The following is a 17,790-nucleotide window of genomic DNA, read 5'->3' on the forward strand; positions in this document are numbered from 1 at the left end:
AGTACATGCTTCATACCAGCAGGTGGCGGTAATGTGAGGTTATTGTTTGTCAACTGCCATAAAACTTTAAGAAGAAGAAGAAACAGGGCGCGAGTCCCTACTGTGATTGGACAAAGTACCACATGGCTAAAATCATCTTACCCGGAAGAATGACAAATGTTTATTGTTGCTAACATTTAAGGTAAGTCGAGCTCCTTAGGAAAGTCTGGCCAAGAATTTATCCACAGTTTACACTTTTCTGCAGCTTGTTATGTCTGTGTGTTCAGTGTGAAGAAAGTCTAAGGTTTTTCCCGCGTCAGTTTAATCATAACCGAGCCTCTGATATGATTATACCAAACTCAGTAAATAGCCTCAACATTTATGTGTCCTTGCTTAACAGAATTGTCATCCCTATAGTATATCGTTTTATGTTTTGAGGGGTTTTCAATTCGGCATTCGTGCATGAAGCCTATCAAACATGAATTTATTTGAGGAACTTTTTGAGTGTAACACCGGCTGGTTGGGCTTTCTGTTTCTCACTACTTCAACTTCATAGTTTGGTAGACAAACAGTTTTGTGAATTACACAAAACAGTCGCATGTTAATTATTAATGAACGCTTGTATTTTGTATTAGATGGATTAATTAGATAAATTGAACCGCTGCAGAGCAGTGACTAAATATTTACATACGATAACCTTTTGCCCATTGATGTTACACAGATACTACACCAGGTCGTATCCTAGACCACATCTGTTTAAAGTTAAAACTAGTTAAAACTAGTGCCTGTTGGGACCTGGTTGGGAGTTGTTACGAAACTCATCGACTCATAATAGACAAGTGTCCATTTCGGCAAAACGGTCAGTGAGGTCGTTTTGTATCAATTTGTTGTTTTGTATTTCTGTGTTGTCGTTTTGCTCCTCTTTTGGTTTCCCTGTCTTTGTAGTCTTGAAACTGACTCTCTGTCACTTTCAAACAATAGATATTAACACTCACTCATACAGAGCCCTGGCCCAAGGACCTGAGTGGTCAGTGATCTATACATGTGCCCAGGTCATGTTAATAGATTAATTACTAGGAGTTATTGTTATGTTTAGCTACGAAGTACAAAGTTGTGGTTTACAAGTTGATAAATTCAGGTACCTTGTAAATAATTGTGGCCCTATAATTGTTATTCACCAATCAGTTCTTAAGTTCTGACAAATCCCTCATCTGTGATTTTAAATCGCAGCTGTGGATTTTATGTCTTTTTACAATTTACTGAACCTTCAGCGTCCACGTGTCTGTCAGGTATCTTAATGCAAAGAAGATACAAACATTGGCTGGACCAAAATGACATCCTACTTTGATGAACACGACTGTGAGCCCACCAACCCTGAGGAACAGTACAGACAGAATGCACTACTGGAACTGGCCAGGTGAGGCTCAGCACACTTCAGACGTATTGTAATGCTGTATGTTGATGCATAGCGTACAGTGCTCTGATTGTCTGTTGTTTATTATGTGTAGGTCTTTGATGCAAGGCTTGGACTTATTTGACTCAGGGGCATTTGACTTGTCAGACTGGGACCAACGTCTTCCTCCTCCGGCTGCCAAAACTGCTGTTCAGACCCTCACTGTGGTCATCATTTCTCCAGAGCAAGCAGGTGACAGACGTTTACTCCAGTAGACTTGAATGTGTTTAAAATTCAGATTTGTGACTGGCCATTCAACAAATACAGTGGAGGAAACTGATGATAGCTGACAGAAAGGTGGTGGACCACAAATTTAATCTGTTGAAATACCTAATTTACAGTTTTAGCACAACTAAAATGTCTCATTGGCCAGGACCTGTGTAGATTATGAGTATGAGTAGTACGAGTAGTATGAGTATGAAACATGCTGGTGCAGGAAAAGAGGAAGCATATTTTGCCAACCTTTACTGGATTAATAATATTAGAAAGGTTTAATCAGGATTTTTTTTTATTCTTCACAGACAAAGGTCTCAAGTGTCCTGTTTGTTTGCTGGAGTTCGAGGAACAAGAAACGGTTCGGGAAATGCCTTGCAAACACCTTTTCCACTCAGGATGTATACTGCCCTGGCTGGGCAAGGTAAAGCATGTGAATTTATACTTGAGATTCTACATCAGATATGTAGTGAAAGTGTGTGAGTAATTTGTTAAATTCCCTTATTCTTCATTCCTGATTTGATGTTTTGTGTTTTAAACCGTAGACTAACTCCTGTCCACTCTGCCGACTTGAATTACCAACTGACAATCCAGAGTATGAGGAGTTTAAAAAAGACAAAGTGAGTGTAAATATACATCAGATGGTACAGGCGATCTTCACCTTCAAACTGTGCTTTCAGTGTCAGTATGGCATCAGTCTGAACAGATTTTCTCTGTCTGTAGGAGAGAAGAAAACAGCGGGAACACAGACTGGAGGACCTACACGGAGCCATGTACACATGACATGATGGTGCTGTGGTGCAAGTTTGTGGCACAGTGACATTTTACTGATTAAAATTAGGAAAAGAAGAAAAAAAAGGTTCAGGAAATACAGAATGCTGCATTCATGCCATTTCATAAAGAATATCAGAATATCATATTTGTCGTTATGAGAAATATCAGGAGTGTCTGACATTTACAATATCTTCCAGTTAGTGAAAAGAACTGTGGTACTGTCAAATGGTTGGCAAAATGGCTACAAAGCCTACATCACTGGCAGCTCTTTCTACATAGAATCCAATATTACAAATATGTAACACAAATAAAATAGGTAGTTTAGACGTAATTTCTGATTATCTGTTGTGATCATAAGGCTAATCTCTGACCGCTCCTGTTTGAGTAACAGAGTTTTCCTGTTTTTAACATTAATTTGACATGATGTGAATGCAGCTCAAGCAGAGGTCATTTAAAATTGAAAATGCTTATCTCTAAGTTGGCTAATTGCTCTCTTCTCTTTAGTTAGAATGAATATATTTAAGATGAACAGGCTGTTTACAGCAGCACTAAGCACTCTGAAGCATTTCATTTCATTTCAGTCCCTTTGTTCTTTTTTTATATAAATTTATGAGCTTTAAACACACACAACCTATTCATCTGTATTTGTCTAATGAATATGAATTCTTTAAAGACATGAATATATATATATATATATTAATTAGTGACTCTTTTTTAAAAAAAAAAAAAAACATTGTGTTGTTTAGGGAGCATTGCCTCTCTTCTGGCCTACACACACGGACAATGAATAACACAACCTGTATAGACTGAATGGGTTTTGATGCTTCTTCATCACATGGCAACCCCCTTATTCAAACAGACTTCCCACCATCTGGAAATAAGCCCACGTTTGCTGTTGGCGCACATGTAGTAACACATACTATTGGACCTGTAACTCTGCTCTGACACTTCTCAGCCTCAGTGTGATTTTTAACCAGCAGTATGCATGTATGCAAGTTAGCTCTTCTTTATGTCATCTGCTCTGCCAAAAGTTGTTTCTATTTCTGCTCGCAAATAAATAACCTTCTTTTTTACATCCGTATTAAAACACCCAAAGACTCTATTAACCATAGTTTAAGGATGTTGCTAATACTTACACTGTTACAATAAGTACTGTCTAACTATGATGTAAGTTTGCTCTTTTGTTTTTAGCAGCAATGTCATAATTTTGCTGTTTATAAAGAAACAAAAGCAATTTTCCATATTGAAAGAACAACCCATGCAAACCAACTGCTAATAATTTATCATTTTTATTTCATATTTGAATATAAATCTCTGTCAAATGAAAATACCTAAATGATAGACAAATCATTAAATATTTACAGAATTTATAAAAAGGAAACAAAATAGTCTGTGTTGACTTGTTTTCAGGGATTTATCTGACTCCTCCGTTACCATTCTTTTACATATTTTTTTCAAATCGAGAAAATAAGACAATACATTTTTATAGTTTCTGTTTTGCCATTGGTAGAGTTCAACACATGTACAGGTCAGGCAGCCTTTAGTAATACAGGAATCTCCCATGAACAAAAATAACATGAAAGCTTACTGAAGTGCACATTTTGACAAGGCTGTAAAATCCACCTTTAACTTTGGGCCTGTGGAAGATGGTGTTAGATGAAATCCAGCCCTGATGTGAGGGCTCATACAAGCTGCCATTTGTAGTCACACCCCGTGACTTGGTTACAGTTTGGTGAAACAGGCTACAGCTGAACACAAAACAACAAGATGTGAACATGTTCCTCTGGCACAGTACGAGGGATAAGGCTAAAAAAGTGCACTCATACGGATTCATACACCTACTGCCAACACACAGAAAACCAATCAAAACTCCAGAGGATTCCAGTCTTTTTTGGCAAGATTGCAGACAGGATTGCTGCAGTCCCAGAAAGAATGGGAAGTTGAATGTTTTGCACGAAAAGTTAAAAAAAAAAAAAAAAAAAAAAAACTGACCTGACACATGATCATGCGTCTTGTGTCACAGCAGATCCACTGTGCTGACACTTATTCAGACAGATCTGAGTGGATTGCTGAGCCACCATGGTATTAAATACTTTTCTCAACCTCAAACAACTGTGAGATGGAGAACGTGTTTGAACTCTAGCTGTCACCTTTAAACAACATCAAACCCACAAAAGATAAAAGAGGTAGGTGATGTGACCTTTTAAAAATGTGTATTGCTGGCATCCAGTGGTTAGACGGTTTACAATGTATCAACACTACGCAGAGGGCAGAATACTGTGTGTATCTGTGTGTTTGTGGAACATACTTCTCAAACGGCTTACAGAGAAATAGCTCACTCACTTAAACAAAAACTTAATCTGGGTATAACCTAAATTGGGTGGCATTCGTCAGCTTTAGTTTGAGCAGTGGTCGTTGGTGGCAGTCTGGTATTAAAGCTAATTCACAATTGGAATTTTCACTTCAAGAGAAACTGGCAACAGGAAATTATACAAAAACCTCAACATATGACACACTTTCACGACAGTCTACAACCTGTATGGTATTGTCTGGTTGTAACACTGTATTGACACCATTGTGACGCCATGAGGTTTATGGCACAAGGTCTACAAGCATCATATTCACCTCTCAGTTAACAAAACCTCTGTAACTACGGAGAAGGCTTCACATCACTTCATATTTAACAGAAAACCTATACTCAAAACTCAAATAAGGCTTCCAAGGGTCCAGCCTGGAATCAGATCAGTGTGTGGACAAGAACTATGTTATTCTGTAAATGTGTTAGTCGGTTTAGAATTGTACTCTAAAATGTAGGTCACTTCAAATGTCTTGGTGTCGCTTTAAAAAAAACAAAAAAAAAAAAAACAAAAAGAGCCCTGTGTTCAACTCCAACACACTGAAAAAGGCAATATTCACTCCAGTGGAGTTTAAATAATTAGATGATTGATGGCGATTATTGCACCGGACATGACATTGTATGAAATAAAAGGTAGCATGAAAGTCAGTGTTACAAAGAAATCATCAGATCATGAAACTTGTGGGACAATAATGGAATGAGGTCAGGAGAGATGACTTCAGAGATTCTCAGCTAAAAGTGATTGAGATGCACACAGTCCTAGTCATAACAACAGAGCAGACCTACAGGTTTGTTGTTTTTTTCAGCAGTCCTGCACTCACATGTCACTGAAATGGGTTATAACCTCAAGAATGATAGTGGTTCAAAATACACATATACATATGTAAAATAATTTCAAAAATACCATCATAATTTGCATTCAAATCATCTGTGCAACCAAATCAAAGAGTCAGGTGAAGTGAATGATTTTTTGCCAAATCATTTTACAGATCTTGATTGATTGAAAAAAGGCCATATGCTTATAGCCTGTAAAACATACATAACTGTTAACTATTCACTTCTCAGACATTCAGTATTTTCTACTTACTACGCAAACGCAAAATTGTTATTCTCTCATTCAAAAAGTGTGCCGTACAGAAATAAGCAAAAGGCCAAAACAGGTGGGCCACAAAAAAGCATTGGGTAGTTAATGAAGGAGTGTAAGGGAAGGGAGGGGGAGGAGACCTTGTGGGTAGTAAAGTAACTTACTTACTTTTCCACCATGACACCAGTGATAAAATAAAACAAAACAAACAAACAAACCTCCCATTTAGAAAACAACCTCCTCTGGTGAGGAACTGCCCAATATAAACAGCTGTCGTAGAAAACATTCATGGTTCCGGTACAAACTGGCTCCACACATTCAACCCTCCTTTCAATATCGCCACAGAGAATGTAACAGGACATCTGACTGCAGGGGCTCGCACCAATGTTGGGAAAAAGAAAAAACAAAAATAGTATAGTATAGTATTACAGATGGGATAACCTGGTGTTGGTTCAGTGGTTAAAGATATCAGAACTTCCTCTCTTCTTCCACATGCTGCGTCTGTATTGCCTTCCTGTGGGAGCCCATGAAGCACCTCTGCAGTGACACTGGGCTGTGATGCAGAGCTACAACATGGCTATGCTCTCTGGGGTACAGTTGAGATGTGTGGATGTGCTGCTTCCCCCGGGGGACTTGAGGCCCTTAGTCGCCCCGCCTAGCGTCGAGCCCCGGGCCCTGGGGCCCATGATAACACCTGAGCCGTGGTGGTGACTCTGCTGCAGGCCTGCCATCATGGTCTCGCTGGTGACGGTACCAAACTCGTAGGTGAAGGTGCCGTAGAAGACCAGGATGTCCACGGTGAAGACCCACTCGCAGATGGCTGCAGCGTGCTGTAGGATGAAGCTCTCATGGATGAAAAAGATGCCACCTGAGATGAGGAGCGGTTAAGGAGGACAAACACTGCTGGTGCATGTTAGAGCAAAACAAACAGCTCCTTTCCCTATCTGACTAACTCTACAGTGGCACAGTGACATAAAAAATGTCAACAGCCTGAATCACATTCATGATGTAATGAGACGAGGTATCACAAGCAGCTTAACCTCAGGGTTCCAGATGTGATTTCATAATATGATTAGGGTTAATCAGTTAGATCAGTTTTGCAGCTCTATTAAACAGATGGGTTTAAAATAGGATGCCTGTAAACCTCAGTAAATATACCTTGCAGTATATTCACTGTTATTATTTATCAGATAATTAATTAATCTAATCCTTGCTGTCAAATAGATGAGGAGATGGCAGAAATTTTGAAACAGCCAATTTGATGCAGGTTGTGTTTGTGACTGGACATCACCAAGAGGCAGACAGGGAGGAGAGGCTGCCATAGAAAGTGAAGGAGTGGGGGATAAAAGCGAGGAAGGTGTTAGCAGTGTGGCCTTGCTGTCCTGTCCTGAGTTGAAGGACAAACACTTTGATCTGTGCAGGAGTATCTCTGCTGTAAAAAAAAGTATCTCAAGGCTAGTGGAGTGACAGGGAGAGGGAAACCAACAGGTCTCTCTGATGTTTTTATCACCATGCCACCACCTGACTGGACTGGACTGGACTGGCGAACAGTGAGGATACTGAGGACGAGGGAGACCATAGCTCCCAGTGCCAGCGCCACCCGGAAATGGGCCATCCAGTAGTCAAGGGCTGTTACAGCTACCCGGTAGGTGAGCACACACTGCAGGCACACAAACAACAGCCCTGCTGGAAATGCCACCCCAGCACCCACATAGTGTAGAGATTTGGCATGATCAACCTGTCAAGACAGAAATGTACAGTCAGAACGACTGTTTACACTCAGATCCAAAAAAAAAAAAAAAAAAAGCAGAAGGTCAGCGAAATTTGAATTAATTGTGCTCACGTCATCGCTGCTGAGATTTACCTGGAAGTTGCCCACCATGACCAGACCCACAGCGTTGGTGCAGCCGGACACCAAGGCACTGGTGTTGACCCAGCACCGGTGGCTGTGCTCAATCACCTGGGCATAGCGCAGAAGGCACACCATCACCACTGCAGGACACAATGGAAGACAACACACATTTACACTGCATCCATAACATTAAATATAAACAACACCCCACACTAAAAGGTGTAGTTAATTCAGTTACTCGGTATTAAAAAAGCAAAATGAACAGATTCATTTCTGTTTATGCTGAACGGCAAAAAGGCAAATATATGTGAAAAGGAGAGTGAGATAAACTGTGAAAACAGCAGGAGAAAATGTGATTAAGGTCAGAGGAAAATTGGGGCAGAACAGTGGAGTGGTGATAAAACAAGACAGGAGAAGGAGGAGTAACGCAGGAAGGCCACAGAGGGTAAATGCAGGGGAGAGGACAGAGGGGGGAAGTGGAAGGAAAGCCGCATTCATTATTGATTAGAGAGCACAGGCTATTTCAGGCACCACCATATCTCTTTGAGGCTAGTGGCTGATGTCTGTGGGCACCATGGAGGATTGGTGTAACACAAAGAGGAGACAGACATTAAACATTTCTCACCACAAGTATATTCAGTGATTGTGTTTGTATTAAAGAGCAGTAGGCAGCTTTCTTATTTTCACTGAGGGGTAAACTGCACATTCAACCAATTTCACTTCATTGCATATTGTATAATCAATATTTAATGATGAGTTTTCACAGTACATCACCCAATATTTGTGGAAAACAGTTTAATCTTTTATTATTAAGACGCAAATTTTTAAGAAAAACTTTATTAATTCTTAAAATAACAACAAATCGAAATCGATTACCTTTTAATGCCCTGTTTTACACAACAGCAGATTTTATTTTGTGATTTTACAGGGAATTACGTGTTGAAACCACCTCTCCTCCCCAGATGCAATTACTTCCTGGAGTATCCACTGGTTGCCTGGCAACCTCAAAGAGGCATCAAGATGCTATGTCTATCAGCCAAGAAATACTATAGCACATAACCACCCCCCCACCCCACCCCCACATTTTTATTTGAGCTTTAGATGTGCTGGTGGGTAGAGTTTTGATCTTCAGGCAGGCTGGCTGTTTCCCCCTGTTTCCAGTCTTAATGCTAAGCTAAGCTAACTGTCTCCTGGTTATAGCCGTACCAAAAAGGATAGTATGTATCTTCTCATCTACTCTCAGCAAGAAAGGGAATATGTGCATTTCTCAAAATATACATACCATTGTGTGTGGTTTTAAATTCAATTAGAACAAGGCCTTACCCATGAAAGCGCCAACGTTGCCAATCAGACTGAACAGGCAGCTTTCAGGAGGGAAGGAGCCACATTTACTGAAAGACATAAAGACAAAACAACTGTCAGTATTAGCGGGAGGAGGTATACATATATGACTGTATGCAAGGCCACAGTTACCATGTCTCAATTTTCTACCAAGACAGACAGCCATGTACAGTAAAAATGTACAAGAACAAATAAATAGACTGTGATGTGAACTACACTTGCAAAAAGACTCTTCTCTGATGTTACTTTGATGAAAAAATGAAATTTAGAAGAAAACTTTCCTCTGTGTACACTGCTAAAAGGCCTGCAAGTCTCATGATGCCTTTTTACAAGAGAGCTTTTGTACTTCACTGCAGTTAGAGGCTTATTTGCAGATTAAACAAATGCAATTTATGCAAAGCGTGGGTTAATAACCGTCACAGAGCCACAACATAACAAGGTGCTAATTCATGCCTCTGGGCTTTCCCTGGCACAAAACTGCTTTTGTATTCTGCAGAAACAAAGACTTGAGGTGGAGCAGGAGACCTGATGAGGGGGATGTCCTGGATGGTGCAGCATGTCTTGGGGAAGCCTGGCCGGGGCAGCTCCTCTGTGCATGTTACATTGTAAGACCTGTAACAGTGACACATTGAGTTCAGTTTATTCTCTACTGATAACTGTGGAATCAGACTGTGTCCCAAGTTTCAGATCAAGGGAAGAAAAATCACTCACCAGTTTTCCACAGGACAAACATGGTGATTCATCACAGCCATGGCATACCTGTAGGGTAAAGGTCACACCATAATTCAAAGCAAGAAATAGCAAATGTCAAAGTGTTCTGATCCCTGATGAAACAGACAGAAATATTATCAAGAAACAAGATTACACTGGGTTTAAGATAAAGGGTCAACCAGCAGAAACAATACTCACTGAAGCACATGAATGGACAAATATTGGTGACAGCGACAGTGTGGATCTCTCAGTATGCATTTTTACATCCACACATTCCTGTTTGCAGCTTCCCTTTTTAGCTGTTGACCATGTAAACACTGTTATCAGGTGTACCATCTGCACACCTGATAATACCATAGTAGGAACACATTATGTGTCAATGTGACAGAATACATGGCACAGTTAAAGTGTCTCTCTAACTCACACTATCCATATTCCTGTGATGGAGAAGGCAGACAAGCTGACAGGCAGGACGATCCAGGCAGTCATTGGGCTGGCAGTGAGCTGGCTTTGTCCCAAGCATGGGGTGAGAGGGGGGCTTCGGGCTGGAGCGGCGACACGACAGGAGGGATCAGGTGGGGGGTGGGCGGGGGTGTGGGTTCACTTACACACAGGGGAACACACAGGGAGGGGGCATGAGAGGACAAAAGGGGGGAATTGGCACAGCTCTTCTGCTCCACAGGGCCCTGCAACCAGCAACAACCTGCGAGAAGAGAAGGAGAAGTTTTGTCAGTGTATAAAAAATACACAGTCACAGTCAGATAAACTGTAACCACCAATCTGTGATGCAGTGTAATTTACAGTTTTGTGAGTGTCGACGTTCCCTCAGCCTATATTCACTCAGCTGCATCTCAGTCAAAATGCAACACGCAGTGCACCTGTTACATTTGCGTCGGCTCAATGCAACAAAGAGCAAGAAGTAACAAAGACTGACTGCCTTACATGTTAAGACACCGCAAAACCTACAGTTGACAGCCAGCTGACGTGCTGACATGCACGTGTCTTCTGTGCCTGTGTGACAGGAAGCACCTAATAAGTTATTTTCTATGTTGTACTCCTGAGAACACAGCAGAGAGATGAACAAAACATAGTCACTCAGTTTCACTTCACTGTGATTCTGATCAAACTCATCCCATAAAGTTGGGATACAAATGGACAATGTGTCTGAAGTAATAAAAGAATAACAATGCTGATAAGAATTGACTAGAGCAAACAGCAGGAGACACAACTCAAAAACTGTAGGTGACAACTGGTGTGTCACTGCTCTTAGTGGACCAACTGGAATCTTGTAGCCTCTAGAACTTGCTGTTTAATGTAAATGTTTTAGTGGGTTTTACGATCAAACTTTACTGTATTTGTGTTGAACAAATCTAAAAGAAATCTGACAATGGCCCCAAAACAAGATGGCCCAGATATACGAGGTAAATGTTTCTGTACATCTACTACACTGCCACCCTTTAACAATGTCCATGTTTTATAATGACTTCTCCCTACAGGACACCAACACTGATTACACAAGTACGAGACAGAAAGCAGAAAGCAGCTCTTGAAGAAAAATGAACAGCAACATGAAGCTGTAAAAGGTACTGTCAGTACAAAGTGTAACCTTGTGAGAGTGAGCACTCAGCTAAGGTCAGCTCAGTGGTGGATGGGACAACACATGTGGTATCATTTTACACAGTATACAGTTACAAGTGTGTCCTTTGCCCAGAGGGAATATACATTGAACTATGATGAACCTCTCCTAAACAAATCCAAATAAAGGTCTTTGTTCCCAAAGAAAGGTCAAACTCACAAATAAGGCAATGTAAGAAATGGATTTCTTAGTACAAATTCCATCTGTTATTGTAGGGATGTAGGAAACATACTGTTATGAAAAAGATTGAATGTCATTGTTTAAAGAGTATAAATCAATTAGTATGCAGACTCAGGAAAACCACAGGTTGACATAAAGGGAAGCATCTTACTTCTGCTGCAACACCAGATGTCAAAAGAGTGGTTTGGTAAACTTCCACATTTTCACTTATTCATTGTGTCAACTCTGTGTAGGAGTAAATTTTGATTTTCGAGTATTAAAGTGGCAACAATTAGTTGATTAATTCACTAACTGACAGAAAATTGATTGGCCACTATTTTATTAATCTAGTAATTGTTTTGAGGCATTCTGACTTAGACAGAATGCCAAAATCCTCCGCTTTCAGCTTCTCAAAAGTATATTTTCTGGTTTAGTCATTTATGATGGAAACTGAATATCTTTAGGTTTCCAACTGTTGACCAGACAAAACAAGAAATTTCATATATATACATAAGAAATTGTTTATTTGTCTGTGTTACTATAATGTAGAGACTCTCCCATAATTTACAGTGAGATCTTCCACGGGCTGGTAGCACACTTCCAACCCAGTTTGGCATTTTTAGAAGACTCGCAACAAAAGCATTGGAAACTTGACAACATTTTTACGCAGTTTCCCCCATTTCACTTTCAAATGAAACTGATTAAAACCATGTGAGTGGATTCGTGTTGTTTTCTATGAAGTCACAAGAAGTATACGTGGGTTTTTAAGGGAAGTGTTTAGTTTGGTGAAAGGTCAAAGTAAATTATTCGCAGACAGAATTCCTATTATTGACACACCCATACTCTATTAGACAATGACTCACCCACCCCAAAGACCACCTCCCCATCTGCCGCACAAGCTCCTCCATCCGCATGGACATCATTAAACAAACAGATGTTGAGTCACAGCGCGTAAACACACATTTGCTCTCAGCATCACATTTGACAGCAGTTCAAGAGCATTTGTTAATCAGGTTTTTGTGGAGTATCCTGCGAACACTTGATCTCTCAATCTTATGTTGTCTCCTCCATCCACTTTTCTCTGAGGCTGATAAATACTTGTGATGGGGTCTTTACAAGTTGCTCTGGTAACCATGTTTTTCTTAATCCAAAATAAAACTCTCAGCCAAGATGAAATGTCCTCTGGGTACTGGATATTCAATTTCATTTTGCCATTTTGTTTTTGGTTCACCACTGAGTTAAGAGTATGAGAAAAGAAAGTGAAATTTGACATATTTGACCATGTTCCTTCTCTGCTACTCCATACACCATCACTTTCAATTCAAGTCAACACTGATACATTATTGGTACATTTGTTATTGGTAAGTTTCAACTTCATTTCTTTTGTTTACATTGTGTTCTTCTTTTCTTGGATCATTCCCATAAATAAACAGAGACTAGATTTACATAAGCATTGTCTCCACACAGTACATCCTGGACTCAAAATTCAAGGCTGTTTCCTCATACAGTTTGGCATACACAATAGCTGTTTCCTCTTCTGAATGAACACAGTCATCAGTAGAATATTTTTAAGGGCTTCTGAAGTGCTGTTAGATATTGTGCTTTGAGAAAAGGCCAAAATATTCACTGGATCTTATGGCCTCTTTACTATGTTCACACCAGATTGTGAAGCTCACAAATCTCAGCTGGGAGAAGACATAAAGGAGACTATAAAAACATGCAGCCTGCAGGACAGACATAAAACACAGCCAATCACATGACATTGTTGAACCACAGCAGGCACAAGAGGCTGGTTTAGTGCTTTGATGTTGACTGGTCAGGGTCGCCAGACACCTACAATTTCTACAGTTTACAGTTACTTCAAGATTTTATTATGATAAAATGTTACAAATTCTGTGTCTATTCATACTGTTGCAGTTATACAGGTGACATGACACACTGGAAACTATATCTGTTTACTGCTGTTCAATCTCACAGAGTCAACCACGCACATACAAATGAAATGTAAACTTGTCATGACATTTCATCAAGAGCAGCAGATTAAAGAATGAGTAATGAAAGTTCACAAACAGGCTGCAGGTGTATGACAGTGAGATATACATAATATATGAATGACCACTCATAAAATCTATCATTATATTTCTTTTAATATTTTTAACGTGACTCTCGGGAAAAGATAAATCGTAGGATACTGACTAAATAAAAGCAAGACTGTCAGTGTGTTTGTGTACCTGTACAGGGGGCCATAACACCCTCGCCCCCCGCAGCCATTCAAAGGAAATATTCGCCACTGCACTTGTAAGACTCAACACAACAGTAACAGTGTATTAGCATAACCCGCAATTAAAGGTAGTCACTTCTTTGCAGTCGACTACTGCAACCAAACAAACGGAGGAGCATCACTGAGCTCGGCAGCCTGCTCTTGAGAACCGGTTAACGGTAGCGTTAGCCTCGTTAGCTTCATCTTAGCTAGCTAGTTAGCTTGCACTTTACCAGTTGTCTTGACTTGACACTTGCCCGCATCTTGATTTCCGCTAACCAAAGCGATAAGCTGGCACACAAGAGACATTTACAGGACAAGAACCCCGACACTACTGAAACAGTCAGTAGACGACAATGTATTTACACCTACCTTCAGCCTGCTGTGCCCACCACAGACCTCAACAACCTTGGTTTCCCTTTAAAAACAGCGTTTTCTTAGCAGATGAGGCTAGCCGCATAAATGACTTCCGCTTGTGTTTTTCAAAATAAGACAAGAGAGTTTCACTGTAACAATGGCATTTTAGGAAATTATAGCAATTTCTACAAACACATTTATCGTGTTTTATCATGACATTGCTTTAATAAAAATGTAGAAATATAGACGATACTCTGCGGAGCTTCCAAAAACTACTGACAAACTAATTCACACAAGCAAAAGAGTAGGTACCTCTGAGGAGTACTACCATTGACCTAAGGTTGACCCCTGGGCAAAAAGAGATACCTCCGTCTTCAGCGTCAGTCATAATAAACCACCTTTCATGTTATTTTAATTAATTTTTACCATAGGTTCACCGGGCATTCATAGCAAATTGTCTTGATACAATTATATTTGAGACAAATGTGACGCTTTTATTTTCGCACAATCGCATAATCTCTGGTCTTATTTTGGTGTAACTAACTTGACGCAGCTCCCACTGTTGTCAGGCCCTGCTGTGCGACACCTCTGTGTCTGTGGTATTTGCTAAGAATGTACAATGAGAAGTTTAAATGTGTTCAGTAATGTACCCCTTTAAATTTCATAAGAGGAACGTAATCACACTATGTCAGTTTTGAATTAATGTTTTAAAAAATGGTCCACAAAACATGTTTGTAAGACTGAATGTGTGGAATTTTAAATGTGGGACAGAATTTTTAAATGATGTTATACACTTTTTTATAGAACATGCATCTCCGAATAATTAAAAATAGACCATATGCATTTTGTTGCCATAATTTAGGAATACTTTGCTGTACCAAACGAAAGGTTAGGTTTTAAAACATTGCAATGTACAGAAAACACCTGGCTCGCACAGCAAGTAACCTCACTACAGTGGGAGTGGGCAGGCAGACTAGCAAACATTATGAAAACTAGCAAATAGTGGAAATATTGTGGTCCTTATCTTCTGAAATCCAAAAGGTTTTACAGTTGTAAGGCTTCAATAACACAAGAAATCATGTTGCCCTGCCATAAATGATGCAGGTGACCCTTAGACGAAAGGTAAGAGGCCTTTCTCACAGCAGACATTTGGGAAAGCAGAGGTGTCACTAATAACAATGACATCTTTTCCATTCTGTCTGTCTACAATGGTCTCAGTCACAGTGACAGTGAGCAGCACCCTGAACCTGACACATCTAGATGGTATTCAGCCGTCATTCATTTTCATATTTACAGCTGTGCATGTTTTGCTGCAACGTTTCAAAGTGTCCTTTCAGTTTCAATTACTGTATATTAATTAACCTTTATGTTGTGATGTAAACACATCGGAAAAAACATGTTTGTGAATATTGTAGTCAGAGTAGACAATTTTTGTTCATTTGCATAAATTTCCAGGGATTTAAAGTATGGCACTAGAGAATTAAAGAGACCCATCTGTGGATGTCAAAGCAAAAACATTTTGACACATCATAGCAGCAAAGACTCAGGTGTAATTAATAACATTAATTAGCTCTGACACACAGGAATCAAGCCAACAGATAACAGCTGGCCAGTCAGAGCTCAAGCTGCTGCTCTGTGGCTTAGATTTAATTTAACAGAAAACAAGGAAATACTTTGATGGAATAAGAAAGGTAATTTAAGGGAACAACAAAAGTGACATTTAAAAAGTTCTATTATTTGTATTCCAGTTTAAAATCCAGTTATTACCTAATTTAAAGTCAGAATAGAAATGATATCTAAATTTGTATCCCTTTTACTTTTATACTTTATTGAGTTTATTGATGTAATATACATTTCTTAGATAATACAAATGCTCTCTCTCTCTCTCCCTCTTTCTCTCTCTCTCACACACACATACACACACACACACACACACACACACACACACACACACACACACACACACACACACACACACACACACACACAAATCAATGATTTGTGACTCAAACAGGTAGTCTAATAGACTTGTTGTGTTGATTTACGGAAAGAGCAAAAACAAACAACAGCTTTTTCTTTCAACTTTAAATGAAGGTCATCATTTAATGAGTATAGATAACCTCTCAAGAGGTTTGAGTAGCTTCTAATAAGTCTGAAAAATCTGTTCCACAGTTAAACCAATTTGCTGACCCCTAACCTAATCTATTCCCTTTTTAAATCAGCTGGCATAAACATATGAAAATATTTTGTACTCACTTGCCAGTGGAGTCTCCAGCTATCACATATTAGATTGAATTTATTTTGCTTGGGTAGAAAAAAGGAATGCTTTAAGAATAGAGCATAATACTGTATATCAGCAGGAGTTGCAGAACACTGCCAGTCACCCCTGTGTTTTCATAGGTGTATCTGAAATTGCGATGCTTTTAAACTATTTTGCTGAGAACACTCTTACCCATTGCTCAGCACTTGGTTTAGTTTCTCCAACTACATAGCAACACAGCATGAAGCCCAATCTAACGGGACTCTCTTTGTGTCTTGCTTTTAGCTTTTACTGTAGGCGCCATCTCACATAAGTCATATTTTTAACACTTCACAACCAATGGGCTTTAGTGTGGAGAAAGCTGACTGATTTCTGAGATGTTTATCCAAGCTTAACAATATCTGGCTGTCTTTTGTAATGGCACACAGTGCAATGACAAAGACTTATTGTTTATAGTGACAGGTTTGAATTGTCTTTTCACTGACAGTGATACCACCATCTGCTGGATTCACTTGTTCATTACAACAGATAACTTTCCATTGATTTCATACAAAATGCTGTCATGACACACATTTACCACACCCGAAAATGTTGTTCTGAACCATTTACCCAACATTCAGATGAACACTTCTTGCTGCTCTTGTTGAATGCTGTTTCTGTCACATATTTGCACAGACAAAATTTCTAAGGTGACTCTTATTCACAGTGAAACATTTTGCTGAACTGAGCAAATCCTCAACAGTCAGTAGTGGTAAATTAATACTGCACGGGTGCAAATGACTCCTGTCACAAGCCATGTGTCATCAGTGATCTTGGTATTCATAAACATTCTACTATGTTACAACTGATTGTACCTGTTTGTGGTCAAAAATGTGGACACTGCAATATTGCATAATTTTGGGTCTTCATGGTGAGTAAACTGCTGTTGCATTTGCTCTTGTCTGTTTGAAAATGCTCACAATGTTGAAAAGACAAAAAACAACAACAAAAACAAAAATAACGACAACAAAACATAAGGATACCCAGTGTCTTTTTATTGTGAGCAGAGCCTGTATGTATGTAATGACATCACCCAAGGTCAGGTTCAACACTAGCATTTATTGTTACAGAACAATCTGTGTTTAGCTGTAAATAACATGGAGAATGTATATGACAGGGGGCTTTTTATAATCACTTCTGTAGGTCATAAACCTATAGAAGGATTATAACCTTCATTCTTGTTTTACTAAGCAGCTTTGAATGGAATTTACTAAATTTGATCCGTAAATCTTGCGGACAGTGGTGACTGACAGAGAGCAGATGATAATAATCCGAGTGAAATGCAAGTACGCATTTATGCTCATTTATGCTTGCTT

General features: G+C 39.5%; 2 protein-coding genes across 5 annotated transcripts; one reads left to right on the forward strand and one right to left on the reverse strand.

Annotated features, from left to right (window-relative positions):
• The first annotated feature begins 83 nt into the window (after positions 1-83).
• On the forward strand, positions 84-3,492 carry rnf181 (ring finger protein 181). 2 transcript variants are annotated; one of them, XM_018669015.2, is made up of 6 exons: positions 84-181; positions 1,269-1,396; positions 1,488-1,624; positions 1,954-2,069; positions 2,191-2,265; positions 2,369-3,492. In XM_018669015.2, exons 2-6 carry the CDS (start codon positions 1,311-1,313, stop codon positions 2,426-2,428), a joined length of 474 nt encoding a protein of 157 aa, XP_018524531.1. In that variant the 5' UTR covers positions 84-181; positions 1,269-1,310; the 3' UTR covers positions 2,429-3,492. The 2 variants fall into 2 exon arrangements, with proteins under 2 accessions (XP_018524531.1, XP_050931020.1); XM_051075063.1 differs by lacking the exon at positions 84-181 and having other exon boundaries at positions 1,251-1,396.
• LOC108878377 (transmembrane protein 150A) lies at positions 3,144-14,269 on the reverse strand. 3 transcript variants are annotated; one of them, XM_018669013.1, is made up of 8 exons: positions 14,191-14,269; positions 10,188-10,466; positions 9,764-9,811; positions 9,578-9,664; positions 9,035-9,102; positions 7,724-7,851; positions 7,420-7,597; positions 3,144-6,727 (listed from the first exon to the last, which is right to left on the reverse strand). In XM_018669013.1, the coding sequence occupies exons 2-8, from the start codon at positions 10,250-10,252 to the stop codon at positions 6,426-6,428; spliced, it is 876 nt and encodes a 291-aa protein (XP_018524529.1). In that variant the 5' UTR covers positions 10,253-10,466; positions 14,191-14,269; the 3' UTR covers positions 3,144-6,425. The 3 variants fall into 3 exon arrangements, with proteins under 3 accessions (XP_018524529.1, XP_050931019.1, XP_018524530.1); XM_051075062.1 differs by lacking the exon at positions 14,191-14,269 and adding an exon at positions 10,565-10,804; XM_018669014.2 differs by lacking the exons at positions 10,188-10,466; positions 14,191-14,269 and adding an exon at positions 9,962-10,174.
• Between the last annotated feature and the right edge of the window lie 3,521 nt (positions 14,270-17,790).

This window comes from Lates calcarifer, linkage group LG13 (genome assembly GCF_001640805.2).
Source record: "Lates calcarifer isolate ASB-BC8 linkage group LG13, TLL_Latcal_v3, whole genome shotgun sequence".
NCBI lineage: Eukaryota > Metazoa > Chordata > Actinopteri > Centropomidae > Lates > Lates calcarifer.

Coding starts and splice junctions, on each gene's coding strand:
- LOC108878377 (XM_018669013.1), bottom strand. CDS start 10,252: ATGACTGCCTGGATCGTCCTGCCTGTCAGCTTGTCTGCCTTCTCCATC. Junction 9,665..9,763: donor GTTTGTCCTGTGGAAAACTG/GTGAGTGATTTT, acceptor TCACTGTTACAG/GTCTTACAATGTAACATGCA. Junction 6,728..7,419: donor TATGGTCTCCCTCGTCCTCA/GTATCCTCACTG, acceptor TCCTCATCTCAG/GTGGCATCTTTTTCATCCAT.
- rnf181 (XM_018669015.2), top strand. CDS start 1,311: ATGACATCCTACTTTGATGAACACGACTGTGAGCCCACCAACCCTGAG. Junction 1,625..1,953: donor CATTTCTCCAGAGCAAGCAG/GTGACAGACGTT, acceptor TATTCTTCACAG/ACAAAGGTCTCAAGTGTCCT. Junction 2,266..2,368: donor AGGAGTTTAAAAAAGACAAA/GTGAGTGTAAAT, acceptor CTCTGTCTGTAG/GAGAGAAGAAAACAGCGGGA.